This window comes from Eleginops maclovinus, chromosome 13, assembly GCF_036324505.1.
Source record: "Eleginops maclovinus isolate JMC-PN-2008 ecotype Puerto Natales chromosome 13, JC_Emac_rtc_rv5, whole genome shotgun sequence".
Taxonomy (NCBI): domain Eukaryota; kingdom Metazoa; phylum Chordata; class Actinopteri; order Perciformes; family Eleginopidae; genus Eleginops; species Eleginops maclovinus.
Genome location: NC_086361.1, coordinates 11,609,470 through 11,635,551, shown reverse-complemented (window position 1 = coordinate 11,635,551; position 26,082 = coordinate 11,609,470). Strand labels below are relative to the sequence as shown.

The window sequence follows — 26,082 nt, the reverse complement described above, 5'->3', positions numbered from 1 at the left end:
TCTTTACATGAAGCTTTACTCCCTAAAGACTTTTGAAATGAGCAAATAACAAGCATTAACACTTAATCATGAATGTTCAGCTTAAAGGTCAGTTCAACAAAAGACTAAACAACAAAAATTATGACAACAGCAAAACAAAACAGCATCCACAAGCCTGGTGGATCTTATTATTAGAAGTAAAATAATAATTAATAATTTAAGTACTGCAAAACAATTTAAACTGAAACAAGCACTAGATAAACGGGAAAATACAAAAATGACACACTCGTGGAATTGGCCAGTATATCAAATTAACAAGCTTAACAGTTTACAAGAAATTACATTCTCTTGTTCAAGCTTCCATTTAATGAGCCCTTGTAGACAGAATGAAGAAATGGCATATTTTGTATTCTATTGTTTTACTGTGACATACTGTAGTTTAGATACTGGTGCTAGGGAAATGGTAAGGCTTCTAGTGTGTACAGTACAGGAATCTCTTTCCCAGTCTTCTCTTGCAGAAACTAAGCACCCCAAATTGAATTTTTTGAACATTTTTAATTTTAAAGTTGTATGATTTAAGGAATCAATGGCCTGAAACCTCTTAGAGCAAGTAGCCCAAAGTTGGTGAGAATAGGAAAACACCTCCTGATCCACTGGCTAACAGGTTTGGCCAATGTTAGCTTTTTTTATAAAAGTTGAGCGAAAGCATTCTCCTTGAGCTATTTCCACATCATAATATATATATATATATATATATACATATGCTGAGTTATGACCCACTTGGTTTATTAAAATACAAAGCAGAATGCTTGCTAGCTAAGATTGGTTAGAAATGTATCTAATGACTAGCTAACAGTTGGTATTAGCTGACTGGCACTTAAGTGTATCATTTTTCATACAGTAAAGGAACAGAGAAAACACTTAATTTTTTCGAACTAAGGTTTTATTTTGGGAATATAAACCTTATTGAAAATATTTTCTATACGATTTAAAAGAGCATGCTCTTCCTTTTACATTATCATGCTCCTTCCACATTAAAATTCCCACACTACTCTCTCCCTCTCTCTGTGCCACCCCCTGCTCCCCCCAGGGCTCCTCAACCTCTGGTCGGACCCGTAGCTTCTCCCTCCTCCCCCACCTAACCCCATCTTCATCCCCGGGTTCTCAGAGGCATCTGAGCCACGCCGCCTCACCCGGCAACATCGTAACCATCACCCACCACAAATCTCCGGCTGCAGCTCGGCGGGCCAAGAGTCTGTACCCGGAACGGCTGCTGGAGGTCAAAGAGGTGGGTGTCAAAGACATAACAGTACTTTTTTTTAAACCCTTGGCTTCAATGCTTGGAATTCAAAGCAGACCCATAGCCAATTGTTTTAACCGTTTTTGCAAGGAAGGAAAGTAAGCAGGTGAAGATGGATTTTTACTAGACAACATGACCACTAGCAAGCTAACCCTTCTGTGGGAACTACTGCACAATCATATCTTTCACAGCAGCACACCAAACTTAGGCTAATTGTACAGAAGGCCCTTTGCTCTGCAACAAACAGTAACACATAGCTACCATTAATGCAAAATGAACTGCCATGCTCTGCCTCTGATTAGCTAACACTCTGTTTGCCGCTTGTTGGTTGTAACAAAAGGTTACCCTCCTTTAACACAACTCAGGTTTTCCTCCAATAATCATGCAAAAAGGTATCAACATAATGGAGCTCATTTTATTAAAAAGCACCTCACTTAGGTTCTTTTTAATAGGGATGATGCAATCCAGAAATGTTCCCATACAAATTCTAAAACTGATTGAGCTCGTCTATTCTGATCATTTGTATTTTGCGCGGCCTTCAGAGCCTCTACAGATCAGGGACACTGGTGCAGTGAGTTCAGCAGATATTTCTGGCTTCCTGGCAGCCTTGACACTGACTGCAGTGTGCTCCATCTTCACTCTAAATTCAGCTCTGTTGGCATTTTTATGGTATATATCTATACTGATTAACATGGCTGTTGACAGAGGGAAGAGCCAGTGGAGCGGTTGTTGTTGAATCAGGGTCAGTGTGTGAACTCATCAACATATGAGATGTTTAAGTGTCCATGTGTGCAAAGAAGATTGTGCCAGCGAGTGGCCAATATGGATATTTTAGTATGCTCATTCACATTGTCCTGCTAATCCCTAAATGTATACATTTTGATTTCACTACTATTTCCACAAGAGCTTAAAATCACAGACCTGCAAGCACGTCCTGAGTTAATTAAAATCCCTCTACTTTAAGTTTCCAATCAGTTTCTGGTTTGAAGTTTAAATCCTCATTAATTCTCCTCGCCTTAGTTAACAGACCTGCCAGTTGTAGTGACCACTCCTTCCTCATTTGCCACATCTCCATACTCTCAGCCCAGCTTCACTCTCTGCTTATCTTTCAGGAGAAGAAAGTTGTTTCTGTCCCTTCTTAATAGCCTTTCTGCATTTAGTATATAGTGATTAATGACATAGATTAGGCCTGAAGTTGGTTTTCGAAGAGTAAATGATAAAACATGATGAATACATGATTTTATACCCAGCTGGAGAACTTTGGAGATATTAGCTGCAGTATCTTTGATTTCTCCCTTTAGTTTAGAGATGAAATGTGCTCTTTGAATCGTTGCCAGGCAGCCATGCATCTTGCCACTGAATTATGGAAATAAGATGGCTTGGCAGAAAGGAAGGAGCAAGAAACGTAGACAAGGAGAGACAAGAGGCTTTCTAAATGTAAAACACAACTGTTCATGTAAAGTGTTGGCGCAGAGTACACAAATCTGAAGCTGAATGGGAAGACTTCATGGAGGCCACCATGAACAAATATGGGGTCAGATCAGTCTCATAATACGCAAATGCACACAGAAGGATTCCCACTTGTATTTCAAGATCCGCAAAAGCACTCACACATGTAAATAAAATCCAAATACAAAAAATAGTTTTACATACGTATTTTTGATCCACACATATGTGTTTTCCGTTTCAAACCGCTGAACCTGCATACACAAACCGCTCTCTGTGCATTCGTGTGTGGGTTTTTTGAGACTCCAATGAGAGACACCCGATTCGTACTTGTAATGTTTTCCATCTATACACCGATTCGGTGAGCGATTTGTGTATGTCGCCATCTAGCGATGGGGCCATTGCTGCGGTGTGCGTGCTCAATCATTACACTCATTATCCATTCAACAGTCATTGATGCTATCAATAATAGCAAGATAACCATAACCCCAAATGAATAAAGTTACTTGGTTGGACGATGTCAGACAGTGGCCTCCAGTTACTGATGAAGGTATCTGAAATTACTGATATTAATTCATGAATTAATATAATTAAATATTAGTAAACGGAAAGTAGAAGGAGATGTAAACACAGCTAGCTTCCGTTGAATTGACTTACTGACCTTAGCATGCTAACTAGCATTTAATCTTTAAGGACAGCCCACGTGATTAAAAAATAATGTAATTATTAATGTTGGAATTAAATACTTGTTTCAGCAATAAGTATGACATATTAAAATAGGATACAGCAAGAAAATAGACTGTCAACACACATCGCTATGTGTTGACGTTTGTTGTAGCTAACATGCTAACGCAAGCTTACATGACATTTCATTAACATGATATGGCTGCGACGTGATCAAAAACAAAAACACTTTTTTGCTTCGTTTTAGATATTCAGGAGTATTTTATTCTTCGGCTGGCCAGTGATGACCAACAAAACAAAAACTACAGGTCACTGATAGAAGGTCAAAACTACCTGAGCTCTGGATGGGTCGGGCAAATACTACATTGCTTTTTGGACGACCATGTCATACTGAAAGGATCGGTGAGGCCATCCACAGCCACCACACTGTGGAAGTTACAGTGAGAGATGGGGGGCATGTTGAGAATGTGAAGTGTGACTGCATGGCTGGCAGAGGAAGCTGCTGCAGCCACGCTGCAGCACTACTGTATAAAGTCAAGGAGGCAGTCAAACATGGTTTGACTGGAATGTCTTGTACAGACCAGATCTGTGCATGGAATAAGTCTACCTTACAAAATGTCTTACCTGACTCAATAGAAAACCTACAGGGTCCATGTGAAGGGCCTGGTCAGAGTTTGAAAATCACATCAAAAACACATCACATCGGCTGCTTCAATAACAGCTTTTGGCTGTTATTGAAGCAGCCGATGACGGCACACGCCCTTCCAGACTGCCTGGGCATAATTATTGCTTTTCACAAATCTCGTTCACAAATCCAGCGAAATATCCCTTTTACTGTCTATGGAAATACCGCGAAATACACACCGCACGCACACCGCATCAATGGCGGCCGCTCTACTTCCGGTCACTTCGCCGAATCGGTGTATAGCCAATCAGATGTCTCCTCCTTTCTAAGCCAATCACATGAGCACGCCCCCGCGAGCGTAAGATTTCTTGCGTTCATGACGTAGCGCTTCATATACGCATTTTGCACTGTCCGGGGCAGACAGGTCAACTTCAACATGGCGTCTAACACAAGTGTAAGTGATAAGTTTCTCTGCGTGTATGATGAAATATTTTTTAGGTATGAATTACTGTTACGTTAGTGATGTGTTATTGTTAGCATGGAAGTAATATGGGTGGCAAGTTAGCTTTATAATGCTAATAGACTACCTAGGACCTTAACTGGTTAACCCTATTTAACGTCTGCTCTAAATGTTCAATTCCACTCCATCATTAAACACAATGGAATATATTTTGAATAATAATTTGAGCAGGAAATTTTGGATTCATTCTTGCTAAACTGTCCCTAAAAAAGAGAATGAAAGAATTAAAGACATTTATGGCTAATATTAGCTATTTAAGCTAATAAGGTAGGTAGGTAGTCCTAATGGTACCTTATTAATGCATTAGCATAACTTGCCACCCATATTACTTCCATGCTAACAGCAACACATCACTAACACGTCACAATAATTCATACCTAAAACATATTTAATCATTCACGCAGAGAAACTTACACTTGCGCTAGCCTAGACGCCATATTGAAGTTGACCTGTCTGCTCTGGACAGCGCAAAATGCGTATACGAAGCGCTACGTCATGAACGCAAGAAATCTTACCCTCGTGGGGGCGCGCTCATGTGATTGGCTTAGAAAGGAGAAGACATCTGATTGGCTAGAGATAGAAAACATTACAAATACGAATCGGGTGATCGTCAGGGGAGTCTCAAAAAACCCACACAAGGATGCACAGCGATCCCTGCACAGAAAGCGGTTTGTGTTTGCAGGTTCAGCGGTTTGAAACGGAAAACAAATGTGGATCAAAAATACATATGTAAAACTTATTTTAACAACAAAGTTACATTTCAAACAGTTTGAATAATGATGTGTAGGTGAACGTTGTCAAAGACAGAAGCAGTGACAAATTGTACTTTTTGGACTCCACAGCTCACCTTCAATTTCATTCAGCTCATTTGACTTCATAGCTAACTCTGTTTTGATTCAGTCTAACTGCAACAAAAAGCCGATAGCTGTTCAATATAGTTGAGCAGTTTGCAGCTAAATGGCCTCTCAGGAGCTGATGGAGACCAAAAACAGCTATAAGAGGACGAATGTTATTCTAAACTACTGAAGTTCAGCTGTTTTGTTCGATTTGAAATTAGGTATGTTAGCTATATCAAATAGAACATGTTGGTGTTTTATTTACAAAATGCAAAACACATTTTCTTTTACATTATCAATTAATTTGTTGTCTGTTTTCATATCTTGCTAATGTATCCGTCTATAATATAAAACTGCCCATCACGAGTGAGCCAAAAATGTGTACCTAAAGGAGGTACATGCATTAATAGATATCCAGCTTCAAATGTATGTAAAACAAGGAAAAAAAGCTAATGTTCACCCTTGAAAAGCTGCAAGCAGTGCATGTTTAGCTTCTTATTTAGATAAATTTCACATTTTTTGTCTATTGTAAAAAGTACAGCTTGCCTAATAATTTTAATTGAGACCTCACAGAAGGATCTGAGTACTTTAGTGTCCCCTTTTCATAAACCTGGAACAATATGTGAGCAGATGACAACACCATCAGAAAAAACTGTTTTTAAAACTTGGCATTTACCTCTCCGCTTCATCTGCTTCCTCGGCTTGTCATTCGGATGACGCCGTTGGAGTCGCATCAATATTTCATGCAAAGATCTTTCTTTCATGCCTTTCTTGCTCATTGAAGACCTGGCTGGCTTCAAGTTGTTAAATTCCCATTCATATGCACCACACTGTGTGTTTGCCCGCTCTCGCTAACAATATCTTGCCTAAGTGATTCACTGACAGAAAGAGAGTCATGAGTGGAGAGTACTTTCTCACCTCTCCGGAGAAGAGTCTGTCTCAAGTGAACCCGGGAAAGCTTGAGTAAATACTGAGCAGATGGTGTGATCATTAAGCAAAACAAACATTCCTTTGGTGCTTGTGTTTTCTCTACAGGCGGAGAAAACAAGGCCCTCTGTGATGTGTGATTCATTTCTACTTTTACAGAAGAACTGGGTTGCTGCTTCCTTTGACCTGATTCATATCTGCCGTCATTTAGCTTCTCTCTCCACAGTTCCTTCTCCGCTTCCCTCCCTCCTCATGTCGTTTGTTGCTCTCTTTCCTTTTATCCATAACGGGCTCATAAACTTGTCTGACAGGTTTGGCGCAGGGCCAGGGGAGGCTGGTATCGACAGTAAAGGAGTGTGCTTGCTCCATTATTTATGCACCACGGTACACGGTAGAGACCAGAAAGCTGCCCCGAGCTGATTTATCAGTGGATTTATGGTTAAACACCGTCATTGGTGATGGTGTTGCGTACATCCCATTTATTTTATGGCCACTATTGCTGATAATATTCATACCAGTCTTGATACTTTTGCGTTTGATTCCCCTACCCAGGTACAGATGCGCACAACATTGGCTCTCTTTCAAACACTCATGGTGGGAACAAGTCTTTGCGCCTCAGTGAACCTCCACATGATCTGCCTCCTCGGCTCTGCCATGTTGACCCGCCAGCGCTCACTGAACCATCCTCGCATCCGGCAGGAGGCTCACACATGCAGTGCAGCAGCACAGAGTTAGAGTTGTGCCTGTTCATGATTGTCTCATAGGATTACAGTTTCAACTGCTCACCTGGCTCAAAGGCCCTGCAAAATGTCCATTTCTATTTCTCCATTTCCCTAGTAATGGCCACAAGTCAATAACGCAAGTTTTATCAGACCTAATAGAACGCTTTGTGAGAAACTCAAACTTGATGAGTGTTTTTGTTGTTTTGTATCAAGACAATATCATGCAATTCAGGAAGGAATGAGAGGCTGTCGGGGCGAGTTTGTGTTACAGATCATGAGTTTGTCTCCAATCCATGCAGAAGCTCATAACATAGCCTAGATGTTACAACACTGGTCAATTAACATAGGAACCATGTTATTTTCCATTTCTTCCATCCAGTTTTAACTATTTAGCTTTTGTTTTATCTAGAACCCTCTGCGTCAGTTACCCCTCTATGCATATGCTGTTTTTTTTACTCATCCCTTACTGTTTAATTAATCCTTTGTGTATGACATGTGGGATGGATGGTAGAGAGTACAAATCCATGCTTATGGTTGAAAATTGAAAATGGAAGTGTGATTGCAGTGAATTGACACTAAAGCTTGGATGGCAAGCGATGATCCATGGTTATTTGGTTTCAGGTACATTTGTGTTGTTAGGCTTCAACCTATTTCCTTATTACATTGTCATTCAAATTAGCATGTTTTGTATTTCCATCTTACCAACAGTAACATCATTATATATATGCTGTACCTACTGCCATATATTAGGCATAGTATGTTGAAATCTGAATTAATTAAAACAGTAATCAAATTACACAGATATTCTGTATTATTTTTGCAGGTATACGAGTAAGTCATCAAAACAAGGAACCATATATTCTTTTCAGTTGCAATCCTGAGAATTGTAATGTTGGAATATTTGTTTTAAATACACATGCAGCATTTTAGATTCAGTATTTCATGAAGTCCTGGTTTGAATGTTCAGGCTATTATCATGCTGTCACCTCCCATCCATCTGACCATCCATGCATGCATCTGTCTTTCCACTGGCTGTGTGACGGTGGGAGTCAGACCACATTACCGTCTCTCCTCAGCCAGCCTGTCACGGCTGATGTGAACTCATCAAATGCCTCAACTCTCAGTGCAGCAGCACCACTGGGCACTGCAGCAGCAGCAGAGCTGGATCACTGGGGTTAGGCTATTTCTGGAAGCATCACTGGTCCTGTTGGCTCCAGAGAGGTGTGTGTGTGTTTGTGTGTGTCAGAGAGAGAGTGTATGATTGGTGGGGAGAGCTGCCATTACTGTAAACCCCCTGATTTAGCCTTGTAGCACATGTCAGCTGCCAGGTCTAACATGTAACCTGCAAAAACCAAATGATAACAAAAAATATGTATTTATTGAAATCTAGAGATCAAAATGATTTAAATATGTATGCTTAGTTTTTTTTAAATTAACGTTTGAATTAGTGTCTTTTATCAGTTATATTCATGAGCTAGTTTTTGTTGGTATATCTGGAATAACAGGTTTGAGGAAGTGCTTGTGTGCTGTGTAATAGCAGCTATGGTGTGCTAACTTTGACAACACGGCTGTATTCTTGCGTTATCTTAGACCTGTGTGATTAACCTAATTAAAGAGTAGTGTCTCCAATAATGACAGGTTTGTGTAAGTTAACTTGGATAAATCCATTTTGGAGACATTTCTGCAGAGGTGTAACGATTTGAGAGCTCCTGATTGATTACATTCAGGAATGGCCTGCCAACCAAAGTTCTTCTTCCAGCTTATGAACATGTTGAATTCAGAGTGTGCATGGACAGGAGAAGCTATTTACTGAGTGGTCTGTTGTCAATGTGTTTGTGTGAGAGAGAGACCGAGGGGCAAGGAAGGGCTGAGCAAATCAATGTGTTTCTTGCAGCTCTACATTACAAAAGATCGGACTTATTTAAAATAGTAAAATAAAAAGAGCAGAAATCAATATGTGGCAGTCAGTGTCGATAATGTGACACGCCAACAAAAATAAATGAAGGTGTGGGAAACACTGATTCATATTTAATGCATGTGTAGTTGATTTTTACTTGAAGGCAGCTGTTACCCTCATGTTGACCCTCTAGCCCACATGAGGTTAGGATGTACTTCTGATGTTCACCTTCTGACAGTTTGGCAAAAAGAACTCTGTTTCATATCCTCTTTATGCGTCTCTCTTGGCACACGTCTTATCATCGTTTTCCTTATCATGTATGTGTAAAAATCTCATGTTGACTTATATTAAGGAAGGTGACTGCATTTGACTCTACATCATCAAACCCAGTCTAAACTCTGTATCTTTTTTTTTTTTGTCAAGGTTGCATAGCAACACATTTGCTCAAAAACTTGCAGCCCTGATTTGTGTTGTTACTAGTACACCGCTGATGCAGTTAAACTTGTAGTTTTCTGTCTGCATTTGCATCTTGCACAATACTGTACTGAACAATATAGTGAAATGGACAGTTTTGCAGCTTTGCTTCAGTTATCTTATAACTTCAGTATTAATCGATGTCTCTTTATTTATAAAGCACTACCCGAAATATATCTATGTTGTGTTAGACACTCATCATTTAGACTCAACATGAAAAGCAACTCCCGAAAAACTTCACCGAGGAGGATAATCAACCCCCTCTGCTGTCTATCAGTTTCCCTTAGTGTTTTAAGACTAACCTGTGTGCTGTTTCTTTCTCAATCATTTAAAACTCCTTTAGTCTTATGGGTTCTTTTTGCCCGTATCACTTTGGAAAAACGTTCAACAGATTGATTGATTGGATTATTGTATCACCCAGGCATGAAATTCATTAGCTATGATATGTCAACAGTACATATTAAAGAAGGACAATCAGTTATTAGATATCCAACTCTTTATGAATTTAAGCAGTGTTGTACAATATGCTTATTATGAAGGGGCACATGAAATGCCTTAGTGAAATGAAGGCTTTCCTTAATTCAAGCGCTCTGTAAGTATATGGTATTGGCATTCTGAAGAATGGTAATCTATTTATAACAACCATTGGAGACAACAATTTGAGTTCCAACTGCCTGAGGAATTCAATATCCTATCTGAGTAATTAGCTGATAGTGTTGTAGGACAAGCTCTGTGCTTTTTATTTGTTTTTAAATTCCTTTACATGAATGTCTATTGCACAAATAACCTCACTGCAACAGCTCCCAGTCTCTCCGAAATAGCTCTGTGTACTGATGCAGGAAGACAGATGTGCTATTGAAGTGTGTGCCGAGGAAGAGTGTTTGTGAAACCATACAATATTAATGAATACAACATTTCCAGGCTGATAAACAACACTGATTCATTAGCCCCGAGAGAAGCTTATTACCCGCTAACGAGAACCAACTTTGTCTTCTTCCTTTTGTGATACATTTAGACTCTTAATAGGTGAGTCATAAAGATACAATTCTCAGTAAGAAAGGTTCTCTGGGAGCACAGGGAAGAGATTTTTAGTTTAAAGAGTTTCAGCTGTCAAGGTGACAGAGGTGACACTATTAGAAGTTGTGTCACATCCTACGCACAAATAAAACCGTATCAATGTATGAGGTGGTGAAAGGTTTATATGGAGGTGGTTTAAACTATATTTGTGTTGGGTTATGATCTTTTATTGGATAATTAAAAGGGGAATGAGGAAAATATAAAACCCACCAGCTTTTGAAAATGCCGACTTATAAAATTACACACTGAAGTTCTTGTTCTTTAAAGGTGCCATAGAATGGAAAACTGTATTTACTTTTGCATAGTTGAATAAGGAGAGTTCTGTTCATTGAACTGACATACCGTGAACCTCAACCACCATTGTTTCCTCCTTCACGTGCAAATCATGAATATGCATATCACAGCGGGAAAGCGGGCGAATTACAACAATCCCTGGTGTTACGTCACACACGGTAGTCCAGCCCCAACATGCATACACCAGCTGCTGGAAACACTAACACTAACACTTACCACTCCGTAACGTTGCTCTCCAATCTCCGACCAGCTGGCTGTTCTTCAAATTCATCGGTTTCCTCCTCCGATAAAGTCTCAAACATGTAAGGTTGGATGCCAATAGACTCCATGGTTCATCTCTCACAGTTTTGCAAACTTCACTTACTTCTGTGGGCTCTGAGGCAGCAATGGATTGCTCCTTGTAAACCAGCCAATCAGAGCAGAGCTCGTCATAATTATTTAAATGAGCCCCAAAATAAGGCAATTCAGCTGTTTCATTTTAGGACCAAATCATAGGGTTGTAAATGGGCCTGTAAAACCGCATCTGGACATTTTTTGGATCAACCAAAGTTATATACCTTCTTTGTAGACATCAGAGAACCATTTAAAATACCAGATAGATGCTTTCTATGGCACCTTTAAAGTTAATACGTTAAAATACACAAAAATAGCCAATATCATTAAAGGGTAAATCCTCATAATCTACAGATAAAGTTAAAGGTCTGGTTTCTTTCATTTATTGTTAACTCTGCTTTCCCCCCCTCCCAGGTGATGTCCCAAGCAGAGGGCCAACAGAAGAACCTGGTCCAGACCATAGACTCTCTACCCACCCGGGGGCCTCTCTCCTGTCTGGACCAGGACCTGCTGCTACTCAAAGCCACTTCAGCCGCCACACTCAGCTGCCTGGGAGAGTGCCTGAACATCCTCCAAAAGACCCAGAGCCACAGCCAGCCACCGCTTCAGTCCCAAGGCACCCAGTGCGACTACGCCACCCACGGAGCCCCCTCCGGTGAGTCCGCCTTCGGCCCTGTTCCAGTGCTGCTACTGGAGCCCCCGACCCCTCCATCTCCCCCATCCCTTTTGCTTTTCCAGACCCCTCCTCCAGAGCCCAGCCCCACTGGCAAGGGCTTTCCAGGGCAACTGGACTGTGGCTCTTGTCAGTGCCTGATGGGTACCATGAACTTCAATGTTTGTAGTAAATGTTGTTGAATGCTGCATTCATGTGTGTTGAATTGTGTTATTTTATTCCGTTTACAGTTGTTGGTCTTGTTCTGTGCCTCTTTTCAGTTCATTGTGTGTCTTCAATGTTGTCAACTGCATTGAAATACCAATAGTTCCTTAAAACGGTAGTGCCAAGTACAAGCATGAATGTGAAGTGTGTATGTTCTGATTTTACTGTCACTATTATTTACATAATCCTTGAAAGCCTTCTAGGTTGATTCCCCATATGCATGTTAGAAGAAAAAGAGTTTACGTGTGAATGATGACTTAATGATATTGACTAATACTATGCAGTTTTAAATCTTCTCAAAGGATTAGTTCTTTGCCAAAGGAATCCACACTGGTGCCTAAAATGTCAGACCTCTGCCATGTTTAACCCTCTCTGTGCCAGATCACTATGGATCCAATAAAGTTGTTTCAATTTAAACAATTTCAGCCTAAGGGTGGTTCTATTGGCTTTATACCAAGGATAAGGATTAGGAAATAGCTTCCAAAGGTGGAAGGTAGACCCACCAGTATACCCTTTTCTTTGAGTAGGTATGATTCAAAGTTCACTAAAAATCTGTTGAGCCCTGAACATTCACTACCTGTAGGCCTGAAAGGTGGCTCTTAATGTGTTTCTTGCTCCTTTTTTGAGAGACGGCAGATGTAGTCAGTTTGGATTCACTGCAGTTACAATGGATCCCAATGGCCATCCGTAATTAACTCCATAAAACTTTCACAAACATCTGCAGCATATTCCATTTCTTGGACAAAACCATCCCATTCCATTATTTAGATTTTCTTAACCTGTGTACTGAAGAAGTAGATTATACTGAGTTTCTGTGGTTTATTCACTGCAAAAAGGTTGTGTACCCACTGACAGATGGCTAGCCATGAATTAATTTAACGTGTGTTGTGAACTCACCAGGAACTCCCGTTCTTTCTGGCATTTTCCCACCTGTCGTCATTGATGAAGCTTGAATGCATTTGTGTCTCAACTCGTGCTGCCGTATGATAATTTACCCTACTTTTGGTATGAAGATGCCTTTGGAAATTTTGATGTAGAGAAGCTTTGACATCCCCCAAAAACTCAGTGTAGCACTATTGCGCCTTCTAATTGAAAAGAGTCATATCAGACTGTCCGGGCATCCAATTTGAATGCTTCCTAGACACCTCTCTAGGGAGGTGTTACAATTACCTCCAACTTGGAGTACAACCTTTGGCAAGATCAGTAGAGGATGAAGTCCCATCTGGATAAAGTAACCCTTTGAACTCTCCCAGGAAATGCTGGAGGATTAGACTAGGGAAATGTATGTATTTGCTAGTTTCCCTAATCTCACACGGCTCCTGACTAGAATCCATTGTTACTGCTGTAAATCCAAACCTATGACAGCTGCTGTCTTGTAAGCCCTACAGGTACATTTATTTTTGGTGGAGTATTTAAGCAAAGAAAGTCTGGTCAAACTCTATCTACTGTATGACTTTGGGAGTATCTTTTTTTGGGTCTGGGTTGGTTGGGTGCCGGATCCCTCGCCAATCTACCCATCCTCACAATTTGTTGGTCTTCTCTTTGCGCCAACAGTCACGCTGCCCTGTACCTGTTCATCAGACAGGGGGTGGTGTGGAATGGGACCACCGGGCCGCAAGTACAAACCTCTTTCCTTCCGCTGCCTGGCTGATAACTCCTGTGGGGGTCCAGCTGCTCCTCGCTTCCGGCATGTACCCCCCACACCTCAGTGAGGAGTTTTTTTGTTAGGATCCTCGGTTTTGTCAAGTGATGGGTTTTGAGGCTCACCGGCATGAGCAGCATCCAGATTTGATGTAGCTGATAAAGGAGTGACTGTCTGGTCGGTTTGGTGGTTGAATGGTTCTGTTACACCCACGCAGGGAAGCTTTGCCACTGCATGGGCAACTGACTCTGTGGTAGAGAGCCGAGCATGAGGTTGGACAGAGTTTGGCTGGCACGTTTGTCCCTCCAGGCTCCTATTACTACACAACAGGAGCAGCTTTTCTGAGTCAGCTGTAGTTAACATAAAGACAGTCAAGGAACTTGAAGGATCTTTGCGAACTCCCACCAAAAACCTGCCAGTCACAAACCAGACAGCATATTATCAGCTGATCACACAGGATCTTTGCTGCTCACTCTAGCTTCCCTCTGTCACTGCAACGAGCTGCTTGAAGCCCAACCCTTTGTCTCTTTTACCCCACACGCAGTACATTTTCCTTTAAGGACATTACAATCCATAAAGGAAATTTACCTTGCCAAGAAGACCCCTTGCAGCACAACATCATAAAACCCAGAGCAGATACTGGAGCGCACAAGGGGAACATGTAACATAAGAATCCCATGGGAGAGCGTCACAATATCTGAATCAATCAAAAATGGAAAGTATTGGAAACTGCATGAATGTTTGTCTTTCCACTGATTGAGTTGCGACAGCCTTTTGATTCACCTGCATGCCTCTATCCAATGGCCCTGACAACCCCCTGCTCACTTAGTGTTTCTACTTCCCTTGCTACATTGTGACATCTCAGAGACAGTACCAGTAGATGTATCTGTAAACTAGCTACTTGCACACACACATCTATTTTGAGAATATTTAATCTAAAATATTTGGATAAAATAAATTCTGAACCCCAAATGTCTTGAGAATAACCTTATGTTTTTAAAGAATCAATTTCTCAATGTGTACAACCCTCACATTTCACTCGCCTTCGGGCAGAGCCACACCTGCTCATGTCTCCATTGGACAGGAGGCCAGCTGGAGGAGGTTCACTCTTAATACTTTTTCGGTTCCAGTCAGATAAGCTGTCAGTTGACCGAAGCAGAGACCCGTCCTGAGGGCTTTTTCTGCTCATTTGGTCGAAACAGACTCGCCTCAGGCTCTCCAGCATGTCAACCTGTGTCAGTGCACCTTGCTTCTCACTAATGGATATCAAAGAACGGCCTCTTGGAACATTAGACTTTTAACCCAATTTGGGCATTGAGGCCTGTGCTACCGCTCCATTACTAGTTTGAAATTGATCTAAGATGAATACAAGAAGCTTTTAAATGACAAAGCTTGTAGCTTGGTTACAGTTTTTTTAATGTTTTTTCAGATTCTGACGAATCTGTTTATAGTAGTTGCAAAATAGGTTTAGTGCAACAGTTGAAAAATAAACGTTTTTTAGGATGTTGAACAGATATCCAGTACGGAGGCTTTCTAAGAAAGTATCTCAGACCCTGCTCTCTGTCTTCCTGTGTTTGGGTTTTCTTTGTCATTTACTTTTATCACTACTACAAATATATTTTTGTATTTGATTGTAGCTTAAATTTGCGTTTGCTAGATGTGGGACAGTGTATTTCTGCTTGATATTCAAGTTTTCTTTCTTCCTCATTCTTTATTTAGCAATTAATCTGGTACACATAACTGTAGCACGTTAGCATTGTCATTCTGAGCAGGTTAGCATGCTGAGGTTAGCATATAGCTACAACACTGACTGAAACACATTTAAAGGGGCTTATCAGTGCAAACTGAGCCTCAAAAAGTTGAGTTATCCCCTCTGACAGTTCATCCTCTGTATGTGAAGACGGGTTATGTACTCTCAGATAATGTTTTTATTTTTAAATGGCTTTAAAATACCTGAAGTTGTTTCAAAGCTCAGTTACAGCACGAGATGGATGGTACAGGACATTATTATTTTTGGCTTGGAGTCTAAATGAATCATCTTTTCTGTATATGATTTTAGTTAAGGCAGTACAACAGGCAAGGAAACAATGAACAAATAATACATTTTAACAGAGACGCAGTATTTTGAGCTGTAGCATCTTTCAATAACACAGTTTCATTTATGGGAACCTGTCAGAGTTTGTTAGAGTGTGATATCAGTGGTCTTCCTAGTACCTTTTATTCTTATCAATTTCACCTAACCCAGAATCAAATATTTATACAAACATCAGATCTCAGTAAACCCTATTTGTCTCCTTCTCACTGTTGTAAACTCTGTTATTAACTGACCTTGTCGTTTTTCAGATGGTGCTCCTGTGTGGACTGTACCAAAGTCACCCTCAGGGGAGCAGTTGAAGAACGGCGGTCTGATGCCTCTACGATCAGCCGAGCCCTCTCCGGCCTTCAGGAAAAGGAGTCTGTCCCATGGTGCTGAGGTGAGCAACAATACATCATATTGACAAAATAGCCTTAGTCTTCTGTCTTGTTTTTCCTATTTGTCTTGGTTTCTTAAAGAACTGAGTTTATAGTGTCTCAAATGTGGGATCAGACCACTGTATATACACTGTGGATTACTGTTAGTTTGACATTTCAGCCGTCGCCATCATATTTTTTATCAACCAAATGAACACATTTAAACGAAAGGTGAGGCTGTGAAGGAGAACATCTTATTTAAGATACATTTTTTAGTACACCCTGTTCTCTGACATGCATTACAATCATAAAAAGGTTGCAGAAAAAAACCTGAACAGCAAGACAATTTAGGGATCGTTTTAATGCGCTTCTTGATACAAACACTTTTATAGAAGACTTTACTCTACTTCTGTCATTAAGTCAAGCCTTGAGTATATAATGTAAGCTCTCAAATCCCAAAAAGACATTTTTATAACCGTGCTTCCTTAAATGCTTTATCATTTTATGAAAACAGATCTTTAAACAAGAAGCTGAGTAAAATAGTACAATGTTGGATATCTGATCTTGTCTAGGCTATGGTAGTTGATTCTGCTGTAGTGAAGTGAATTCAATGTGAAATGCTACTTGCAAGACAGGAAACGGTATAAAAAAGCTAACTAATATAAAATTCTTATTCACTTGAGAACAAATCAGTGCTTTCAATCATGTTGAGGCAGTGATTTTATGGTTTTCTGCCCCACTTTTTTGACCTTGTTGCCCAAAAAGGGAAGCACTCATTGCTTCTGAAAGTTTTAACAGAGCTGCTGTCAAAAAAGTGGGTCACAAAGTAAAGAGCTGGAAGTGAGCCGATCCCGGGGTGAGGGGCACTTAATGTTTTGGCCTGCCTGCTGCAGAGAGTCTGACTGTCCGGAACTCCTGTATCAGTGACAGGAAATAAAGACTAAGTGACACTGATGTAAGTGTGTGCCAGGTCGGTTAAACATGTGAGGCTTGGAGGGTTTTGCTCTCTGTCCCAATTGAAAGGCATACTTTTTGATCATTTTGTTAAAATGCTAAATGTTAACGTCAAAGGGTAGTATCTACCATTTTCTCAAATGTTTGGCGTAAAATGGATCACCTGACATAGGTTTTTACTCTCATCTTATAATGGGCTGACAAACATTTAAATCTAACCACAAGACAAGGTGGGGGGGGGCATTTTCATGTGAGCAGTGAAGCAGCACCACAAGGGACTGTGCTGGCAGCAGTCTAATCTAGAAGCACAGAGATGTAATTTGTCATGTTAATGATCGTTTTCTATTGACATTTGAGTGTAAAATGAGCATTACAGCCTTGCAGTGTCAACCCATTTCCAGCTAATTGTCAAGCTGTTCAATATACTTCATGGTGCACAATTAAAAGCAAAGAGGGAGGGCAGCTCATAACGCTTTATAGACATTTCAGACCATCAGTGTGGGGGGTGCCTGAGCCAACCGTCTGCAATGACCTGCCACTGTCAGTTCATTTCTGCCCATTTAAGTGTGCCATTAGGATACTGTGATCCAGTAATGAGTAATGTCTGTCATAAATTAAGATAAAGACATTGGGCAAACTATAAAATGTATCATCTGGGAGTGGACCCTCATAATTGTATCATAAACTATGGAGGCCCATAAAGAACCAGCAGGAAAAAAAAGTACCACATAAATTTGATACTTGTCACGCAAGTAGCTACAACAATAAGAGTTAAGAATGAAGCTGTTATACCCACAAATCTTACCAAATATAATTAAATTGGAACTGTTTATGTTCACAGTGAAAAAGACGACCATGTTTAACGTAAGAGGTCCTCTCAGAAAGACCGACTCCTGTAGTTTTGGTTCTTTTAGTTCTTTTATTTTTTTATGGCTTTGACTCACTCTCGCATTTTACCCCACCCCGTCACTGCTCTGTAGTATTTTGCACTTTCCTCTCGCCTGCGTCTCGGCTGCCCTGCAGCTCAAACCAAATTTCATTAGAGCATTCAAAGACGTTCTGGCTGGCTTTTGAAGAAAAAGGGCAGAATGATGGAGGAGATGCAGTGCAGATTTCCGTAGCGTTTTAGTCCAGCTTGACACGTCTATTCATTTTTAATGAGATTCACCATCGTCACTGCATGTCCAGTCGGAGTGACGTGGGGAAGCTGAGGGGGAGATTTTTCCACAAACTAAAGGTTGTGTTTGGATTTTGAAGGACAGAGATTGGGCGTGTTCTTGGGATGACATTTAGGCATGTGTATTGTTTGGCAGGGTAAAGTTAGATCTGGTGAGATTTGTATTGCCATCTTGTGGAAGGGTACAAATGCAAAGTACATTTCGGATCAAGAAGGTTTTATAACTGATATTTGAAATATGTTTTTAGTATGCAGTCTTAGTATGCAGCCATCAACATACACATAGAAACAAAATGTAACTATTATTGGTTTTAATGGTCTTATTTAGCTCTTGTTTCAGTATTTATTGGTCAGGTTTCACCCCACCCTAATTGATGCACAAAATAATTTCCTTTTCGAAGGTGCTAAACGCCGGTTCCTGATCTAATCTTCAATTTATAATCTTGGTCATTTTCCAGTTTCCATTCTCCCTGTAATCTCATGAGTAGTCTTGACTGCAAGGCAGAAAAACATTACCCCAGAATAATAAAGGTTAGCTATTTGAATTATGTAGCACCACAGTAGTGTTTGATATTCAGACCTAGTATGAAGCCAGCAAGGGTGAGCACGGGGGTTGTTCGTGACTGTGGGAAAATGGGGGGAAATTGCTAACGTTTGCAGTAATCCGGATGGGCTATGCATTTGCAACAGCACCGGTACACTGTCCTCTCTATTATTATGGATATAAGCTGCTGCTGGAGGAAAGGGAGTGCAGGCCTGCAGTCAGTTCTTCATTTACATGAAAAGGAAGAGTGGGAAAGGAAATCTGCCTGTTGGTAAAGCACTTTTTTAACCTGATATCAATGTTAAAGATAGACTTTCCTCTGAGAAAAACTATGTGGAAATCCTTCAGGAATACGTTAAAAATAATTCCAAGCTTTATTTGCTTCCTCTTTTTTCATCATTCTTAGATAAAAATGACTACCATTTTATTTTGTCTTCTTAGCTCCAGCAGAGGGCAGCAGCGTCCTCTAATGTAAGATTCATATTAGGCTGTTTCACTGCCAGAGGGGAGATTTATTAGAACAAAAATTATGTTAAGACTTTAATACTAATGACATCAGTGTCTAACAATCTTTATATTTCTAAGTCTGATTGTATGGTTAATTTTCAACCTGTGTAGTAAAATATTGATCTAAACTAAATTAATAGGATTTGTTTTGCTTCTACAGTCGGCTCCTTCGGTCTTATTAACAGGCTTAAAGGTCCTGTAGTGAAAACATCAAAGGGTAGTGTGTTCACATTTTAGCTCCTTATGGAAAATATCAACCCATGACTCACTCTCTGTAATCCACTCTCTTTACTTTACTGAACTCTAGATTTAGATTAGGGATCTGGAAATGTCATCTGCCAGTCGGAAAATACTTTCCTTTGTCTCACAGAAGGTATTACACTCTTCTAATTAAAACTCATACTGTTTTCCAAACACATGCAAGGACATTTTGTACACACACATGTTCATATAAGGGCTGTAGCTTAATTCAATAATGGATGAATCCAACAGTTATTTTCTTAGTTAATAAATTATTAGTTTGGTCCACAGAGCTTTAGGATAGCCCTAAGTGTACCCAAAGACACCTTTTACTATTATTTCATCAGACTATTGTGAAAGAACTTGGAACAGTCCTACGGTGTTGTGCTCTGTGTTTCGAAAATGTACATATGTGGTGTAGTCTTCTTTTTTAAGTCATTGAAACTGGCTTCAGGATAACTCAACACCAAGTGTCATGGTGTACCGTTTGTTTTATCATTGTGTAAACATGTGTGTATCTAATCACTGTGTCTGCATATAGCGCCTCATTAGATACTGTGCTGATGAAACGTCTCGTTATAATTTATACACTAGGTGCTGAAACAGCCCCACTTGCCTCATGTTTTTTTAAGAAGTGCGAGAGATTTAGGGGGTCAGATTCTGGAACAGTGTTGTATCGCTCCCTCATTTTTAATCACTGAAGTGATGCATTTCTAAGCCTGGGCTTTATTTGTGGCAGTCATGCATCTCATGTTGCATCTGGGTCACTTCCCACCACTTTCTGTTGTTTTGCGGTATTCGAGAACAGACTTTGTCACTTCCCTGCGTGAGCTCTGCTCTGCTGTTTCATGATACAACTCCCCAACCTAAAATACTAAAATAGCTTTTGAAACTTACTGCATGTTTTAACATAGTGTTGTGTCTGTTCCTGAGCAACATATTTTATGACTTAATTTGACACTAAATAGTAAATGCAGTGCAGTCTGTCTGGACATCTTTGAACATTTAAATACTTTTTAAGCTGCTGTTCGTATGAAGCATGACACCCTTGTGATTTGATGAATCTGAAGAGTTTAAGAAGAAACCTGACCTCATGTATTTAATGAAAGGCTGTTTTACAGAGACTGACGTGAAGTGCCTAATGTGAGCTTCAAAGCTACTTGAGCTATATTTGGCCCAGTGGCAGTGGCATTATACTCTAAATAAAAAGAAACATTCAAGTATAAACCACTTGTTACTTTGAGATAAATGCCAAACTGGAAGACCTTATAAACCTTCAGTATCTCTCTGGAGGGTGACATTTAAAACCCACCTTACCTGAACTGAAAGGGATAAGTAACTAAAGAACATAAATTGTACTTCGATTGTGAACCTGTTAATGTATTAATATATCTGGTTCCTCCAGGAAGGGATTCATATTGAAATAAAGGAAAGTACTGTATAGCACACAGCGTTTGACACATTTTTGAAATTGTTTATTTTATTTAAGCATCTAAACATTATCAGGTGTTTTTAAGTGATTCTGAATTGATTGTTACTGTTAAACTGGAAACACGGCTCACGGGCAGTTAACTGATGTGTTGTGGGGAACACTTATTGATGATTACCTAATCGGTTACTATCACAAATAGTGTCCTGCTTTTGAAAACGTATAATTTATTTTTCACAATGCTGTTAAGGTGAGAATCTTTTAACCATGTGTTTCTGACGGTGTTAACTGGCTCCGTAAGACTTGAGCATTCGGTGTCAAGTTTAACATCTAATCAGGTGGAAAACAGCACGAAACACAGCCAATTAAAATCTCCTTTTCCTGTATTTTGCACAACAAAGCCGTTATCTCGGCACAGGTGATGACTGACGATTAAAGTTAACAGGATGCCTTCTGTTGACTGTTCCCGAAGGAGTGTAAAGAGGAAAACCCACTTTGCTCTGACATACAAGCTTCAAAGGTAATACTGGAAATATGAGCATTCAGACCGAGAGAGTTTCCTAGCAAAAGGGTCAGGATGTTGCGTCTCATACAACAAGACTTAAAAAAAACAGGGGAGATGGAAGAGATGATGATAGAGGATGAAGAGGACGACCGTTGATGGAGGGCAAGCTCTAGAAGTTAAGGTTTAAACCGAACAAGTAAAGGAGTCTTTGCAGTGAGCGCAAAAGCAGACGTGCCCTAACTAAGTCTTCTGTAGACGCCCACACACTCCCCTGATGAGATGCCAGAGAGAGATGCAGAGAGGTAGACAAAAAAAGAAAAAGTATTCAGAGTGAGAGAAAATAACAGGAAGGGTGGGGGGGACAGTTTAGGAGGAAGATGACGATAAAACAGAATAGCGGATGGCATGAATGAGGAGATAAGGGAAGGGAGGGTGAATGGAAGAAACGATGGCAGAGCGAGGGTGAACAGAGGAAGAATGACTCAAAAATGTGATAGGAATCTGTTAAAAAGGAAGACTGTCGAGCTGGAATGATGTAGAGAAGACAGTAACAGAAAGACGAAGAATTGCGAAACAGAAAAGAGAGGAATTGCAGAAAAATGTGTTAAAGACTGTAGGTTCCCACTGCCAGAGTAGTGGTAATTAAGCATGCTGATATAACTACTCCTACCACTTGTCCTAGATACAATCAGGAAAGGTGGAAGGAGGGGTAAAGGCAGTGGAGCCACGTGAGAGGAGGGAGGAGACCAGAGGATGTAAAAGAGGAAAGAGATGCAGGGAAACAAGGCAGAGGGATGATGGGAGGACGCAGAGGGGAAACGTCACTGGGACTTTCCCTGAGCTTTTTCTTCCCCCTCCCCCTTGTTTTTCAGAGTGGGTGGTGGGCAGAGACTTCCTTCTTTAAGTCACGCACAGGAGCTCACCACCTCAACTCAGCCACATGTAGGTCTCTTTAACAAGACCCAGGACTCCTCTAAGAAATCTGCTCACTCAGTCAGCAAATTCAGCTGAGGAAGTGTTTGTGTTTGTCGGCAGTGCCCATCAGAGCTTCTAACTCATCAAAAGATGCAGTTTTTGACAGGTTTTCCATGGAAAGTACCTCTTTAATTGGATCGTACACTGAGTCAAGCCTTGTGTGTTGTTTTCCTGTTTGTGGAGTCATAACTTCTCTCCTGCTGGATTGGTTTAGTTTTCCTGAGGCTATCTTACTTTTTTGTTTTCCTGAGGCCATCTTACTTTTTACCCTTTTTGGAGATGCGATCCAGCTCAATGCAGGTCAAGCCTGCAGCTACACAGCAATGCAGCGTGAGTGTTGACAGCAGATGTGTGTGTTTGTGCATGGTGTACTGTTGGTCTTGCTTCTGTTTTGGAGATTGGATCATTAGTGTAGGGGCAGCATAAGGACTTACACAGAGCTCACTGGGTGCATTTTTGCAGTCACTATTATCTGATTAGGGAAGGAAGTACCCTTTTCCTCCAGCCTTTGTTGACTTCATAAATTATAGAACAAACTGGCGTGCAGGGGAAATTCTGGTGGAAAAAGTTTACACGCACACCGTGTTCAAAAGTTTGAAAAGGGGTTTTTGTTTAGAAACAAACTGTGGCAGCGGGGTGTGGTTAGGGCGCCGGCTGCTGGAGTGGTAGGAGTGGCTCAGCCGGAGGCCAGACAGCTTATCGGGATCAGGTAATCAGGCACTGATTGAAGTCATGGTCGTAACCTGGTTCTGGGGCAGTAGACTGGGTCCTGAGGGAGAACTGTCGCTACCTCCCACGCCGGACGAGAGCAACGAGCCAGCAAGAACGTTGTTAACGGGCTGTGCGGAAATAAATATATTTTGTTTCAAAGTACCAGTGGTCCTTCCATCATTGGGAACCCAGGTGTGAGCCCGAACGCTCACACAAACATACAATTGCAATTGCAGCAACCATACGCATTCACAAACACACAATAAATGGATGTGGGTTGTGAGCAGTCAAACTGTCAAGGTATTTGTCACAAATATTCTACAACTAATATTAATAAAGTAAAAGTGACTCATTGACGTTTAATAATGGTAATACTGTAGTTGCAACGTATTAACCAAATGCACTGTTGCCCATAAAGTTGGAATAATATATGTTTTACCTCTTCTCATGAAATGATTGAGTGTGTAAATAGGAATGTGTCTGAAAACAAATGTATTCCAACTCTATGAGAGACAGCGTATATAATGTGCCCAAATAAAAATGTCCACATTCCCAAACTCTAAGGATTCTGTACCTCTGCACCTGTAACGTACCTTGAGCCACTGCCACTGATAATCTAACAAGTTTAAAAGCTAAAAAGATGTTGAGTACACTTACCATTATCATACCTCTGCTAGTTGTCAAGTATGGTGCACAATTCTTCAATGCTCAACCCCATCTTAATGAGCTCAACCCAGCACAAGCAGACATTATTTTTCAAGGAAAAAAAAAAGCTAGCTTTGTCTATATTGATACTTATGTCACATGATCATATTCATTCATTCTATTTTTTAATATTACTATTCTTTCAAAGTGTATCATAGTGCTAGCACTGCAGTCAGAACAGAGAGTGGTAACAGTTCAAATATATGATATAATAATTGATTCAGTCACGTTGAGTATGTTTTGAGGCGTATTACCACAGATTACCAGCAACATGTGTTAAATCTCTAGGCAGGAACACGCTGTGAGTGGAGGTATTATATTTTGGGGCTGTCCATCCATCCCATTATCATGATGTAACTTTTCAGGAAAGCCTTGTTGAAATGTCTTCAAATTGGGTACAAACATCCACTGGGTTTATTTTGGTGGTCTCCTCCCAGAGCTATGAATCCAAACACTCTCTGTACCCACTTATTCATTACACAGGGTATATTATTACCCACTTCTGGACTTGTTAAACTGCATTAAAAATGGTTAGCTAATGACAACCACTAAGTCCACCGATAAATCCACTTGAGGGTTTCCGCTGTCCTGCCCTCTTCAGCAGCAATTTCCTTTCGCTGTCAAGAGCCTCTTTAATTAGTTAGAACCACTGCAATCATAACATACCTCCCCTTACCTACTTCCCCTCTTTCCCTCCTTACACTTCTATATATATCACTGCTCCGAGAACAGATCAGCTCTTGGGAGCCCTGTACTTGTGTGTTCAAGCATGCTCCCTCTTAGATTGTGTGTGAGTGTGTGTGTGTGTGTGTGTGTGTGTGTGAGTGTGTGTGTGTGTGTGTGTGTGCATTGGTTCAAAATGTATGGGTTCTAATGTGAGTGGATGTGTGGAGCTTTTGGCATGCATGAAATGAAATATTCAGGTAGCAGGCAGGCACTCTGGTCCTGGAAATCTCTTTTTCTTCAGTGCACTTCATGCAATGATGCTGTCGGGAGCTTCAGTTTGGATTCTGATCCCTTATTCAGTTTCACTAAAATGAAAAGTCCTTAAGTTGCACAAATAAAACATATGCATCAAAGGTTATTGCCACAGATAGAAACAGAAGATATAGAGCAATTAGGGGATTGTACAAAGAGTTGTTGTTGCCCACAGGCTAGAGAGCACTTTCTGCAATATGCATCATATCAAAGGCATCAGTGCTTCTTTATCCTCGACTGGATCCGTTTCCGGCTGAATGCTGTAACACAAACGGAAGAAATAACTTCTGTGCTCTTTGACCAATTCCAAGTGTCACACACACCCATGAGGCCTTGTGTAGTTTTTTGCTGAAGGCTGTTAGAAGGAAACATGAGGCACTCTGGGAATTTGTTGTGCTCTTACTTTGATGTGAAACTCTGAAAGTGGCTTGATACCGCCACTGATTCCAATTTTTGTTTCGATATCCGATTCAATATGGGATAGATTAGTTATATTTGAGTTACAATACCAATTTAGCATGGCGGTAAAAGAACCTCCTCTTACCTGTCCTGATCCAATATTAAAATATTGATGCCTCCATGGGAAAACGCATACATTTAAAAGATCAATCTATTTAATGAATAGTTTTTGTGGAAAATCTATTTTTTAAGCCCTCCTAAAATTGAAAAGCGGGTTGACATGGCTGAAAGGAGTATGAATGGGCTGCAGAAAAGATTAAATGAAGTTGTGTGCTTTGGTATTTAAAGGTTGCTTCTGCAAGACGTCCTGTGCTGGCCTCTCAATGAGTAAGGTGACCTTATCATTGGTAAAGACAGCTGGATTTCAGTTGTAGAAACATGCCTGAATTCCTCTCCTCTTTACAGTGACAAAGAGATTAAAGTAGAATATTGATCAGAATTCTATCAATGGTTCCCAACATTTTAACTCCTCGTCAACGTAATATAAGTAATACAGTAGTATGTCTTGCTTTGTAGGCAAAGAGGGACAATGACTTCTTACATATTATTCAACTGGAAAGTTTTAATTTTGACTTCAACTTCATACGTCTTACTTTTTCATCTTGAGACAATTAAAAGCTTGAACGAGCGTAACACATTGTTAGTTTTGGCCTTTCAATGGCATTTTTGATTTGATTTTCAAAACTAAAGTTATAAATTAAGGCCAACCTCATCCTTGAATCATCTCACGGTGTACCAAGACTGAATGCTTGCCTGTACATGTGGAATAGAGCAATGAAAAAATTGTTATACAGAAAAAAATGTGAGTAATACA

General features: G+C 40.4%; 1 protein-coding gene across 2 annotated transcripts in view; it reads left to right on the top strand.

Annotated features, from left to right (window-relative positions):
* LOC134875271 (oxysterol-binding protein-related protein 10) overlaps nucleotides 1-26,082 on the top strand; it is a 58,187-nt gene that overhangs the window by 25,415 nt on the left and 6,690 nt on the right. Inside the window, exons 5-7 of one of the 2 annotated variants that reach the window (XM_063899771.1) lie at nucleotides 1,070-1,267; nucleotides 11,529-11,769; nucleotides 15,977-16,107. In XM_063899771.1, coding sequence (XP_063755841.1) covers nucleotides 1,070-1,267; nucleotides 11,529-11,769; nucleotides 15,977-16,107 — 570 coding nt within the window. The remainder of the gene's footprint in view (nucleotides 1-1,069; nucleotides 1,268-11,528; nucleotides 11,770-15,976; nucleotides 16,108-26,082) is intronic. The other variant, XM_063899772.1, reaches the window with a different exon arrangement.